This window comes from Seriola aureovittata, chromosome 2, assembly GCF_021018895.1.
Source record: "Seriola aureovittata isolate HTS-2021-v1 ecotype China chromosome 2, ASM2101889v1, whole genome shotgun sequence".
NCBI lineage: Eukaryota > Metazoa > Chordata > Actinopteri > Carangiformes > Carangidae > Seriola > Seriola aureovittata.
In genome coordinates, this window is record NC_079365.1 from 19,350,666 (window position 1) to 19,365,000 (window position 14,335).

At 40.6% G+C, this 14,335-nt stretch overlaps 1 protein-coding gene across 2 annotated transcripts in view; it reads right to left on the reverse strand.

Moving 5' to 3' along the window:
- Nucleotides 1-39: 39 nt before the first annotated feature.
- atg7 (ATG7 autophagy related 7 homolog (S. cerevisiae)) overlaps nucleotides 40-14,335 on the reverse strand; it is a 57,953-nt gene continuing 43,657 nt past the window's right edge. For both annotated transcript variants that reach the window (XM_056401349.1, XM_056401357.1), the window contains exon 19: nucleotides 40-1,393. In XM_056401349.1, the coding sequence (XP_056257324.1) occupies nucleotides 1,361-1,393 (33 nt within the window). In that variant the 3' untranslated portion in view covers nucleotides 40-1,360. The remainder of the gene's footprint in view (nucleotides 1,394-14,335) is intronic.

The window sequence follows — 14,335 nt, forward strand, 5'->3', positions numbered from 1 at the left end:
ACACAATCTGAATTTAAAGATCACAGATGTAAACAAGGAAACAATAGAGACATTTTATTCCAGTTTTTGTTTAAGTACTTAAAGAAGAGATTTAGGGCACCAGAAACAGCTGAGAAAAGACAGAATTATGAAAACAAAGTCTGAATCCTGAGTTTAATCTCAGATGTGAGTATAAATCTGGAAACTGGGATTTTATTTTAGAATTCTGCCTTTTGCTCACAATTCTGACTTCAGTCTCTATTCCAGTCTGCACTAATCCTTTTCCATAAGTAGCCAAGCAGCTGGTGAAATACATTTCATCACACTGAAAATATTGTACATGTTAGCAGATCAGACACAGGGCACATCGTAAAAAGAAAAAGAAACATAAACTGCACAGATAAGCACATGCATGCGTCTACACAAACAAACCATTAAGACCTTCATTTTCTCTGTTATCTGTTTTAGGTTAAACTGTGCAGTTGTGAGCTTCAGATTTTCAACAGTAACTATGAAATGTGTCTTTATCAGAAGCCACAGTTGAGCTGCTGTACAGTAATGTCTGCAGGTTTTCTCAGAGTAATACTTTGAAAGGAACAAAGCTGGTTTTAGTATTAACTGTACTGTATGTCTCACAGTCGCTAGTAAACAGACAGGGAGATGGATGGATTTGCTGAGTTGTCAACTGTGTTTTTCTATTTTCACAATTCACCTGAAGCACTTTTCCAAACTGAATGAGCGAACAGATGTAGGATGTCAAATTCCTGCCAAAACAATCTTCAGCAAATCCATTAAATGTGTTGATGGAGAGACTGTGGGGAAGACTTAACCTGTGACCATTCAGTGAAGCTTTTTTAATACAAGTGTGGAGTGTTTTGTTGTGTTTCAGCTCAGGAAACTGAGCTGACTCCAAACTGTCAGTAAATGTGACTGAAAACATCATTACATAATAGGAGCAGGTACCTTCTCCCTTCAAAACAACAGCTTCATACACACAATGCAGAATATAGACTTGATCCTGTTTCTAATGTCACACTGGAAAACAGACATTGACTCAATCAGATTCTCTTGCTGTTTATCAATTTTAACCAAATTGTTACACCTCACTTAAGCTCCAAGCCTTTGGCTGAATTAGAATCCAAATGAAGACTAATAGGAAATTTAAAGCTTTTCAGCAACTTTTCTGAAACAGCTTTTGTGCTGTACTTGGCTTTGATGATGTGAATTTTGTGATTGTGTCCAGTGTTGTCCACAAAGCCCTCGCTGAGCCATTCACTCCTCCTGTCCTTTGTAAATGTAAGATCCTTTCAGAAGAAACAGACAGAAACATGGATTGGAGTGTCCTGTCCTTTGGTGGCTCAGGGTTTGCACATCCGGTCCTTCAGATGCTCTCATCATCGCTCATATCCCAAATCTGATGAAACACAAAAATACACAACAGAAAAAAAGATGATGAAATAAAGAATTAACACAAGTCATTATTATATCTTCAAGACAATGTCTACATGATTTGACAACATATTCTGAACTCCATCCCCTAGTGTTTCTGCAGACTTCAGCTGAGTTTTCTCAGTGAGATGTAGTCAAAACTCCACAAAAGACTTTGTTTTTCACCAACCATTGTGTGTGTCCTTGAGGTCTAACAATCGTGAGTGAACTTATTTCCTCATAAAACATCAGCAAAGATTTTCTGTAAATGTTTGAAACATTTCATGCATTGTTTGAAACTTGCTAGATTGCAGCTTCCTGTCAAGGTCAAGAATGAACTTAACAAATCACACTTTATCTGTAATATATGTGGTGTACGCATGTCTAGGTGCAGTAAGCACACTACCCAGAGTCATAAGGTATCATCAGGACAATAACAGCTCTGTTGAGCTGTGGTTCTGACATAAAGTAGTGGAGTTGAAGATGCATGTAAACATATGCTGATTAACCAGAATTATACAACACAAACCCCAGCACACTGCAATACAGACCAGCACGGATCAATAACAGCTGATTTACATCAAAGTTGGGCTCCATAGAAGCTGCAGATTTAATACATGTCTACAAACAGCCATGAATGTTTGATTTAATTTGAAAAACAGGAAGAGACGGATAAAAAGGACCAACACATTTTTCTGTCTAAACAAGTGACTAGTAAGTTACAACAAAACGCACTTTAGAGAACATGCAGGCAGCCTGCAGCGCTCATTTCCTGGCTACATGCACCAATTGTATAATAGCTTTGAAAATAATTACTTACAATCACAGCTAAAAGCTTTTTTACCAGGAAGTGACAGCAGCATGTGATTCACACACACACACACACACACAAGCCTGCTTTGCAATACTGTGTCAGTAAACAACAGTGGCCTTCTCATGGCAGCAGATTCTTCACATTCTCGCTCTGTAAGACGTAATTCACATACTTCTAACAGTGGAATGTTTTACACACACACACACACACACACACACACACACACACACACACGGTTTTGACACATACATGCAGGATTCCTTTGAATGCGCTGCTTCACCACTCAAGGAGCTGACATGGGAATTCCAGTGCAACAAATACAACCAAAAGCCTCCTGATCTTACATTGTATGATATTAAAAAGAAACTGCTTCATGTTTTTTGACACGAGAACATCTGAAGTCATTCGAAAAAAAGTCACAAACCATCTAAAAAAACAACCAAAGTTGGGTTGCAATTGACAATTTTCTTTCATTAGCAATTAACATGCAGATTATTTTCTCAATCAATTGTTTGGTCTATAAAATGTCACGAAACCCTGAGGCCATGCCCTCAAATGTCTTGTTTTGTCAAACCTACAGTCCAAAACCCAAAAATATCCATCTAACAGTGATATAATCAATTCATCAATTATCAAAAAAGTTACTGAATATTTTGTTGATCAACTAATCGTAACACTAAACCACACTGATGATTTGACAAACATTCACATATTAAAATGAAAATCTAATTAAAGTTTGTAAGGTTGAACTTATAAACACCAAACTGTTTTTGGCAAAACTTTCATTCTTGTATTTTCCCAAATAATTTCCATAACAAGTTTCCTGGGCAGTGTGCACAAGCTCAGTTGAACAACCATACAACATGTATGGAGAGCAAAATAAAACAAATAAATTACCCTGATGGATTTGTTAATCCCTTTGAACTTTCGTGCCGTGTTTGTGAAGAGGCCTTAGTATGAAGAGAAAGCGACTATGATTACACACATCATGATGGAAACTGTTATGTACTGATGCCCCACAGTAAATGACCACAGCAGTGTGAAGGGAACAGAACATGGAGGAGCAGTAATGGCTCTGCCACCTCTGCTCAAAGCACAGCACATGTGCTCAACAGCACACACACCAGGAGCACCCAGTTATTTATACTGTGGAGCCAGATTTGACAGGTTCATGTGAAACAATCAATGTAATAAATCAATTTAAAATGAACAGCCCAAACCTCACAGCATGTCACCCTCATTAAAACAATTCTGACAAATGTACAACGGATTATGCTCAAGCAGGATGCTTTTATCTTGACTATGGTACCTCCCATGTACACACATCCCATAATTATGTAAATGTATGGATGTATGGGGAGCATGAATGAAGTAACAGTTGGAACTTTAGTGGACAAAAAAGGAAAGAAATTCTGTCTTAAATAGAGATGAGAAAACTGATACCACTCCACGGAGTGTGAAGGTGAAGTCAGGATGTGGTTAGCCTAGTTTAGCATTAAGACTACAACAGGGGGAAACAGTTAGACTGGCAATCTAAAGTCAAGAAATATTTACAGAACATAACAAAGTGTGCTTTTTAAAGTTTTGTTATAGCATGAGCTACAGAGATCCTGTTCCTCCCTGCTTTGTTTTTAAGCTAGGCTAGGCTAACCACATCCTGTCCCCAGCTCCATACTTAATTCACAGACATGAGATTAGTAATGACTTCCTCACCTCACTTTTGAATAGGAGGGGGGGGGGTCGTATTTCCAAAAATAAAAAAAAAGTGTCTCTGCAGGATACAAGCTCTATTTTAATCTAATGTGACAGACAGTGAGCGAAAGTGATGATGTTGTTACAGCAGCACTGAATATTTCAGTGAAATTCAGTGAGTCAGGTTCTTCCATTTTATTTAGTTTTTTTTTTTTGGCCTTCTGAACCTATATCAACAAGGATGCTTTGGGTGTTGTTTTTGTTTTAGCTTTACGTTTGCGTTTGGGTTCTCGTGTGGTCAAAAGTCATTTGTGCCAGTACTCATCTGTTCTGCAGCATGATAACCTGAACAACAGTCTACCAGAGTACAGACTAAAACTGAGGGTTGCTCTGGTGTTACGTCCCTGTAGTCTTCAGGCGGCCTTTTTTCAGAAACTGCGTGTAGTTGGAGAGTTGCAGGGCAGCGTGGAGAATCAGGGACAAATTCATATCAAAGCTGGATGTTCGGCATTTCTGCTCCACTGCTGCTGGGGAGCGAGCATCAAAAGGACAGCAACCAAAGAGCTCTTTGAAATGAAGCGACACTGGAACCCCTCTCTGGACGGCTGCCATGCCGCACTGATGGCGTGTGTGTGTGTGTTTTGAGAAATCTTTTGTGCGAAATGAAAGGGACAGGGGGGGAGAGAAAGGAGAGACCTTATGTAACGTGAATAGCTCCAGCAAACTGAAGCCAACAACTTTACTACAGTCTTTCAAGCACGGCTGAATACTTGGGATGTTTCTCAACCTTTTACCTCTGTTGCTGCAATGCATAAGCAGATTTCTGCAAAGCAGAGATCAAAAATAAATCACTTCTCTGCTCGCTCCAATTAGGCAGCTTACTGAAATCACCAACTTCTTTCATTCAAAGTTAACAAATAACGTGGACCTGAATGAAAACCAATGAAAAACAAGTAATCAAACTGTAAGGCCTAGTTTCTTTTAGAAAGGCTTGAGTAAGTGCTAAAACCGAATGGTTGATTCACAGATAATCAACCATTTAAAATTCTAATGAGAAAATTTTTTGCTTTAATACGTTTAGAGTATCAGAATAGTGTCATAAGTTTTGCTATTGCTACATAGCCAACGTTAGCATTAACAGCTGTTTAACAAACATCGTGAGTTCAGAAACAAAGCTGCTCAGAGCACCTATTATAACCTCTAGTGTTGTAAAAAGCAACAAGGGCTGAAGCACATGGCAAGACTGGTAAGTAAACAGCTGTCAATGCTAACGTTGGCTACGTAGCAATAGTAAGACTTATAAATAGCTCCTTTAAGAATGGATATGTCTGCCAGATAACTAGCTTACCACCTAGTACAGTAGTAACTACACTTTTACTGGTTAGAGATTATGTTTGAAAAAAGCTACCATATTGGAGTTTATGGAGAAGTTAACAGCTGTGTCCAGGTTTTTACTGGATTTTATTTACACTCCAACAACCCCAGCTAACCGACATAGCATTATCCCAGCTAGTGTTGTGTTTGTCAGATACATTGGTTTGTTCTCACTCTCAGAGATATTTCTCCTGCAACATTAAAACTGAACTATACTGTTTGAAAATACAAACAATATAGTATAAATCTTACATATTTTTCTTATCCTATTATCGTACTTATAAAACTAGGACTAACTAGCTCTACACTGCAGATTAACATGTTGCTCTGAAGGCTTAGCCAAGTCAATTTAAAGATGTCGTTTCAGGCTCGGGGAAATTTTGATGGGCATTTCTCACTATTTCAAAGATTAAACATATTACCAGAATGTAACAACAACAAGTAACAATAAAACGAATCGTTAGTTGCAGCCCTAGCCTGAATCATATCTCTCCTGAGTGGTTGACCCCACACTACACACACATACACAAACACACATACACACCATGACAGCACCTCAAAGGGATTGGCAGACACACAATCAAACGACACATCTTTAACTTTGAAGCAGCCTTATCGCTTCAGGACCTTCAGCCACTGCAGGTTAAAAAAAAAAAAAAAGGGCTCACTGGATGTTTCATAAAGTCCAACAGTAAGCTGCATGTAATCATTGTGTGAATGTGTTTGTGTATGTAATCAGTTGGGCACTGGCTGATATGACAAGTATAATCCAGGCTAGTTGTTGAAACAAGGCTGGGATCTGATCAGATAGAGGAGGTTTTAGCTGGGAGCCGAGGCTGGTGGAGTCACAGCCAACTCTCTGCTGCTGCTGATTATTGTTCCCCCACAAATACAACACAAGCCTCAGCATGAGAGTCTTTAGCAATATTTACCACTCTGCAGGCCTGTGTCAAAGCACTGCTTCTGGAAAAGCAATGCCACAACTACAATATATCTGCTGCCCGGCGTGACAGTTTATTAAGAAGCAACTGTTCGGATCAGTCGGATTTCAATGACATTACCAGCGTCAGGCTCAGGGTTGTTACTCCTTAGGCGAGCTGATACAAAATACTGAGCCTGCTTACAGGAATACATCCTAAGTGCGGGTGGCCCCAGTGGGAATCCACCCTCTGAAGCCATTCAGCTAGGCAGCGCTACACAACCACTGATGGGCTTTGCTGTTAAACACACATCTGCTTTACATATTAGACCTGACACCAAAGCACAAAGCGCAAAGTCAAGCTTTCATCATGGAGACTGGCTCCATCTGACATGCAATTAGTGGACCACACAGAGTGACGTGGTTTACGGCTGCTGGATACAATAGTGACTGTGTGTTGAACACAGAGGAAGAAAAGTAAGGAATCCTGTCTAAGTGAATGTATCATTCACTCTTGTGATCTTGGAAAGTTTATCTGTGTTTTTACAAAGCTGAAGAAACTGTAGGGACTGCGACTGATATCTGTCATTACAAACATTGTCAGTCACGCTGTCATCCAGGCCGCTCACTGGAGAGATAATTCAACTTCAGCTCTTTACAGATGTGGAAACATAACCGAGCTTGTTCCATCTGTTTGTTAAAGTAATGGCTTTTTGTCATCCAGGCATGTGTTTATAGTACATACATGCTCATTATGGTTTCATTCAGACATCATAGAACATTTACACAAAGAGCCACAATGGTTGGTGATGAGTTGAAAAGTAAAGTAACATGAAGACAAAGTGTTTTCAGTTTTCACAGTTATTTAGCAGTTGAAGCCATTTTTTCACCAACTTCATTTAAAGAGTCAGACACAAGCATAGAACGGCCAGATTTTAAGTTGGGACATTTAATTTGTATTGGCTTTTACGTTGTATGTAAAGTGTGTTGCTGGATATTCATTCACTCATTCATTCAGTTGAATGAAAATATATAGGGATATATAGGGAGGGAGGGTTTGTATTATTGTAGGTGTTTGTGGGCTGTTTCTTGTCTTTCTAAGGGAAAAATAACAAACATTTTTTATCTTAGTTTATAATAAGATATTTAACAAGATGTACATCTCTTTTCTGTGTCCCTGACTTTGAGCTATTGTGGCCTTCACAGTGATGTGGCAGCATTGAGCTCAGGCTTGTGCTGCGTTGGAAGTGTTATGGCAATCGTAGAAAACCCGATGCAGTGAAAATGCCATCGTGTCTTTTAAGATAAAAAATTACTTGTCTGCTTACTGAATAGTGGCTTTAGTCAGCACTGCAGTGAATTAAACCTCACACACTGAAAGTAAATGCTCATACATTCACTGTGTTTGGTGAACATCCAGAAGTTGTTGACTCTTAATATCACTAATTGAAGCTTTGGCAAAGAGTCCTTCAAATTTAGACTTAACAAATAACGTGTGCAAAACATGACTGAGAATTATTTCCCTTTTAATTCTTCAGAGTTGTTAAATATGGAAGTATGATGGTGTTTCAGGCTGTCTGCCTCTTGAACATTGCATGATCATTGTTCAGTGAAGCCCAAAATGTGTTAATTCCTGCTTTCTGATCTATAAAATAACCCTTAGCCTGTAGAAATATCAGCACAGGGGAATTAGTTCAAACAAAGCGGTGGCAGCCATGGAAATTCTTGTTTCCTCTTACAAATGAACCAACATGTGTTAGCCACGGGGATGCATTTGATGGGGTGGCCCTTTCATCCCTCCCATAAGACCCCCTGAGGGCAGGTTTTACATCGAGAAGGGGGAGGAAGACCCGCACTTCTACTTCAACAATGAAAGAGAGAGATGAACTCGTTGGCGAGTCAATAAAAGAAGTAAATAGACATGTTTTCACATGTTTTCAGCTCACAACAGTTTGGCAGCTGAAAATAAAGGCGGAACTCTTTGGAGATGAAAGATTTCCCCTCTCAATCTATTTTTCCCTTCACAGCTTCTTTTTTTCTTTTTCCTCTCTTCTCCTTTTCATTCTCGTCCTTTCCACTGGCTCAACACAATCCACTCCTCCTGGAAACACTCGTAATACCTAGAGAACAACAACAACAACAATAGCAGGTGTGTGTGTGTGTGTGTGTGTGTGTGTGTGTGTGTGTGTCTGCTGACATCATGATGCCGCAAACAGTTTTGCAATCCTGGATGACCAAACCAAATGAGCTGTGGCTTCAGGCCAGTTGATGTAAATAAATAATGTAGTTTGGGTGTAGCCTTTCTGAGGATTCGGTTTCCGGTATGGACAAGTATTCAGCTGTGAAACGGCAGCACTTTGAAGTACAAAGGTGCGATAAGGTCTACAATCACCTGAGGGGAGGCTGAGGGAACAACCTTTATCCGGTTTGGCTGAAACCTGAGTCTTTTATCTGGGAAAAGGAAGAAAAAAAAAAAACTTCTATTCTTTTTTTAAAATCTTAAATTTGAGCTCAATTCAAACTAGGTAACAGTGTGTGAAAATAACGTAGATTAAACAGCAGGAGCTTGAGTTTTATCCTTTGAATGTGAGCTCTAAGGATTGGACGAGTCCCTTCACTTGCTGAATCCTGCTCTTTTTGTCATTTTCATTCCTTTTTGTGTGTCACCTATTGAAGCACTGCCCTCCTACAGTGGGAGCTTTAAATTCTAAGGATAGCAAAGTCTGTTGTGATGTTTAGTGATCCTTTAACTTTTCATCAAACTACCACAGGGTTAACATTTGTGTTTTTTTTAAACTTGAAATGCATTTTGCTTTTTTTAAGCACACATTTATTCTATGGTGTTGTGTTTATTACCAAGAATAATCATGGCGGGCAGCCGGACAAACAGGCCTGAGATATCACCCATCCTGCGACGCCCTGTCCAGCTGAAGCAGCACCTGTCACCAGGATGGAGGTGCTGCACGACATCTGGAATAATGTGGGAAGCCTGTAAGAGTGACTATACATGGCTCTGTAGCAGATCTAAGTGGTCCATTTCTATCCTAGGACGTGTACAAACGCTGGATGTGTTTGGCCTCCAAGCTCAGCAGAATTTACTCATTTACACAAAGTTTTGGGATCTTCCTCATGCCTCCGTGCTGCCATCTCTACCAACCCTTTAAATTTAGGTTATTATTATGTAGATTTCTATATTTTTCAACCAAAACCATAGATTTCACATGAGGCTGTGCCTAGTGTAGTGTAGTGGTAACTGAAGAAGAGAAGTGTGAATTTGCATCCTATGATTTTTCCTTCAATGATACACTCTCAAAACAAAGGTAAATGTCCACATGCTCACTGATTAAAAAGTGCACAATGACATTATGTTGTAGTGCAGGGTATATACATATGCAGGGCTATGTAGCTATGTATCTGTGTGTGTGTGAAGGGGTGCGGAATTTGGTTTTCAGAATTTTAACAGTCTGGGTCTTAAAATAAGAGAAGAGTCTTTTATTTGTCTTTGTGGGTTGTACAACAGGCTGGCAACAAGTGTACTCAAGGGCCTAATTATTCAGTTGTCTAGCAGTTCTGATCTATTATGACTCTTGCACAAATTAAAGTAAAACCCTGCTGGAAATGTAATTGGTTAAATAAATATTGGGAAGACAGTGTGTCATATTCCAGTAAAAAGATTAACTGGGATTAAGGGTGGTAAACCCTATTGTGTCCCAGTCTCCTCTTCCAGTAACACATTTAACTCCTCACACACACATGTGCAAGTACATGCAGCAAATGCACACAGACACAGACGCTGATGAGTGCATCAGCGACTATGTCAGCAGAGAAAATGACCTCATGCGGCCCAACACAACACCAACTGCTGCTGCAGCACGCTGCATTCCCAACTGCATTCCTGAATTCCCCTCAGACATTCCTGCACAATGTGGCGGGAATTTGCAGTGTGGTGATTTCACCGGCAGAGAGGCGGTTTAATGTAGGGTGAAAAGGTAAAAGGTCAACTCCCGTACAAAGTCAGGAAAATAAGCGAGGCTGTGGCCTGAATCTGTGTGTTTCAGAGCTATGGCCTATCTTTCAGGCCTCATAGTGAAGGTGAGAGGAAACCAGAGATCAAGAGAGACACAATAAGAGAAAACATTAAAACAAATCCTGGTAATGAATGTCCAGTATTCAACTGTGAAATACAGATGAGTGACACGTTCAAGGAAAAATGGACATTAGGTTTCTTGGTAAGGTGTTTCACCAAACGCTGCTGAGTCTATTCATTTTCATCAAAGCGTTCAGTGACCCTTGGCATTTACAGTATAAAAACAATCTGTAAAAGTACGATAAAGCTCATGGGTCTCATGCCTCAAATGCCAAACAACAGGTCAACAAAAAGGGCAGATAAATAAAGCAGGTGCTGATCTTATGTGTAAAACAAGTATACCACAGACAAGGGGCATGGTAGAGTGAAATAACAATAACATATAAAACAGAGGTGTAGAAATGTGAAGATGTCAAGATGTACATCGCTGCTTAAACATAATGCATTAATGGTGACTGCAAACAATATTAAACTGTACAACATACAAAGCCACCAATTTTATTAACAGATATTCTTTCTTTTAGTACCAAAACAAATGTGTTTAAAAGAAACACTTGACTAATCTGTTAAACATTCCCATTGTGAGTCTTTTTAGGTGACACATGTCAGGGGCCATGTGAGGAGAGCCGTCGTGTTCCTTGTACGCCACTATTTCAGGCTTTCATTTTCTACTCATTACCACTTCAGGCTATCCAAAGCCATCCACCAGTAAAAACATACAACTAAAGGACTCTAAATCTCCTAATGCCTTCTGTTTAATAAAGTAATGTCTCCAGGCAGCATATACAGTTCCACACAATAAGCAGAGCTTTGGCTAATATTGCTTGGCAGTAAAAACACTCATTTGATAAAGTATTTCCAGATGCCTCAATGGATATAAGATGTTGGGACTGTGTGATCCAGATTCAAAGCTGTAGATGTGTCTGATTTGGATATAGAAGGGGGGGGGGTCCCCAAAAACTGGGAACAGACTTTCTGGTTGTTTCAATTTCAACCTCCATCAAGTCTAGACATCCCACACATAACAACTGTTTCCTCTAACATACACAATTGTTAGTCTTGACAGTCAGAGAGCGACATAGATTGAACAACTGTACTGCCTCTCCCTGTTGTCTCTGCTGTCAGACTACTACACAAGTGATCCTGTGGAGCCCAAACTTCATGCACTTAATGCCCCTTTTCCTTTCAAAAAACATCGTAATCAGAGGTCAGTAACTCAGGGTATCAATAATACAAACCTCTACAACTCAACTCTAAATGACCCCCCCTTTTTTTAAAGGATCTTTTGTGCTCTTCCACTTTTTTCAGTGATCCTCTGTGTTCTCTCTGGTTGCAGTTGTTTCAGGGTCACTGCTCCCAGGGGGGAACAAAATGAAGGGGCTAGTGTGTGTGTGTGTGTGTGTGTGTGTGTGTGTGTGTGTGTGTGTGTGTGTGTGTGTGTGTGTGTGTGTGTGCACGAGAGACAGGAAGAGGAAGAGGACATGGGTGGAGACAGGAAGAGGAGGTGCACCCACTAACCTAACCTGCCCTGCCCTGTCCTCTCAGCAGCACATGCTCTGTCCTCTGGGTTAGAAAAACTGACCCATACACCCACACTGAGCACATAAAAATAAATCCATATCGATCATAAAAAGTATCTGGTATTACATCATAGTGCTACACACTGTATTTGTGTGGAAAATTCCACATAATAGACACCTGTTTTTGAGTCATTTTCAAACTCAAACGACGCTGCTCACTGAGGACTTTTAACCTCTTTTCTACCGTATGTGCCCCACCACCGTGATTCACCGGTGGCTCATGTTCTGAAATATACATTGAACTATTAAAATGTGGAAGCAGAGAGCGGTGGGAGGTACCAGAGTGACGTAAGGGGAAAGGGTGACTGACAGAGGAGATGAGAGGTTAACCCTAACAGGGCCAGAAGGTTGAAGACGGGCATAGAAAAGTAACGTCAGAGGGAGGGTGAGGGATAACACGGCCGGGAGTGAAAGTGATTTGACACTGGTTAAAAGAGGAAGAGAGATGGTTTAGAGGAGCTCTGGTGGGAACTGCGATAGTGTGCAGGTCCCAGCTGAGGTCATGTCCCCTGGATGTGTTTTCATAAACTCCTGAGTCTTGGGGTAATCAAACAAAGCACCGACACCCACAACACTCGCCCAGATAGCAAACCTTGGAACCAAACGTCATAACAGAGAAACAGCGAACCAGGAAGTGAGGCAGCATCCTCCTTTCTTTTCCCTCCTTTTCCCATTTCCTAATAAAAGGGCAGGCATTTGCTCTCTTCCCTATTTTTTTTTCTTTACTAAAAGTCGGTCAGACTCTCTGACCACCACCACCCCTTTCTCAGACTTTTCTCTCAGAGTCATAAAGGCCAGCTACAACAACAAATGGAGTCTCTCTCAGCTGGGTGTGGTGGCCTGCGGAGCAACAGCTGGGTCCTGTTCTTTCTCCTGGGACACCAACTGACTGCTCGCCCTGCTTTTCAGGACAACCCCCCCCCCCCCCCCCCATGTCCTTTGGGTTTTTTTTTTTTTATTCTTAAATATTCAGAAATTTTGCTCTCACTTTCCCAGGATTCCTGCCCTTTCAAGGGGCAACTCTTATCTGCTTTGCTCTGAACTCTTCGCTGATTTTCTTAGAACGAATCCCTCTCGTCTTACGTGCCGCTCTTTTACTTTCTTTGTCAAACAACTAACATATCCTTTCTCTTTTAAAAGTGAGGCTACTCTCCTGTTCCATCAGCCTCGCTCTGCTTTTCTGCTCTTTCTCTCACTTAATCTGTCGGTACCCATCTCCCTCTTCCCTTCCCTCTTCCTCTGCATCTCCCCGTGGGCCCCCTTTTCCCTCTGACACATTTCCTGTATACTAGAGAGGGTTATCAACAAAGTTTCTGAGTCATACAAGGGTTTCATAATCATATAAGTTCTTCATGCGTGTTAAAAAAAACAAAGTTAAAATGTCACAAGTTTTTACTATCTATATTTATTTACGTCCATAATTAGGATGACAGCTTATTTCTTCATATCACAGTTACTGTAAAAAACGAAACAAAAGTTCTTGACAGCTTGAAGCGTCCATTTACTTTAGTCGCTGCTGCCTTTGGTGAAGCATTATCATGTGTGTGTGTGTGTGCGACCAGTAGAAACTAATGAACCGTTCTGAGGATGGAACTAACCAAATGGCAATAACAGATCAACTTCAGAGACAGTGTGTGTGTGTGTGTGTGTGTGTGTGTGTGTGTGTGTGTGTGTTGCCAGTTCAGACCTGCCCTTGGTTTAATTAGAACTGTGAGTCAAAGCCAACTGACGTACCGACGTGTGGTCAGAGGAGCAATCAAATACAAGTAGCACAACTAGGGCCCCAAGGGCACATGCACAAGCACACGCATGCACATTCAGACATCCATCTGCACACATACACACTCTCTCACGCATGCAACAAACACCCTTCAAGAGAGTAAGAATTAGGAAATCAAAACAATCTCCCCCCCTTTTCTCTCTCTGTTGTTTTAAAAGATCCGAGTTCTCAAAGGGACTGCGAGAAAACGACTTTCAAACTAACCAATCTTTATGAAGCAACATGCCCAGACGTGTACACACACACACACACACACACACACACACACACACACACACACACACACACACAGAGTTCACAGGAGAAAAGAAGGCAAAGTGCCTAGTAAACCACAGTGGAGGCAATCTTTTGATCTGATGCTAAGAACACCAGAGACTCACAGTCTTTCATTACAAAGACTTCTTCACTCTGCGAATCAATCACTGACAACAACTTCTTCACAGAACGGCCAAAACTTAACATTTTAACACTTCAGAGATGGTAACTGTGACAGAACACAATCATTGTTCCTCTGTTGATCAAATAAACCAAAACTATTTTCAACATTTGAGAGAAAACATACAGCCAGGAGCTTTGGGACTACTAGGAACCATGAGGCTCCATAGGCTACACACACGCAGATGTTCCTGAATAGTGAAAAACAAATACTGGCTTTGTTTTGCTTAAGTTTTTCTTATGGTTT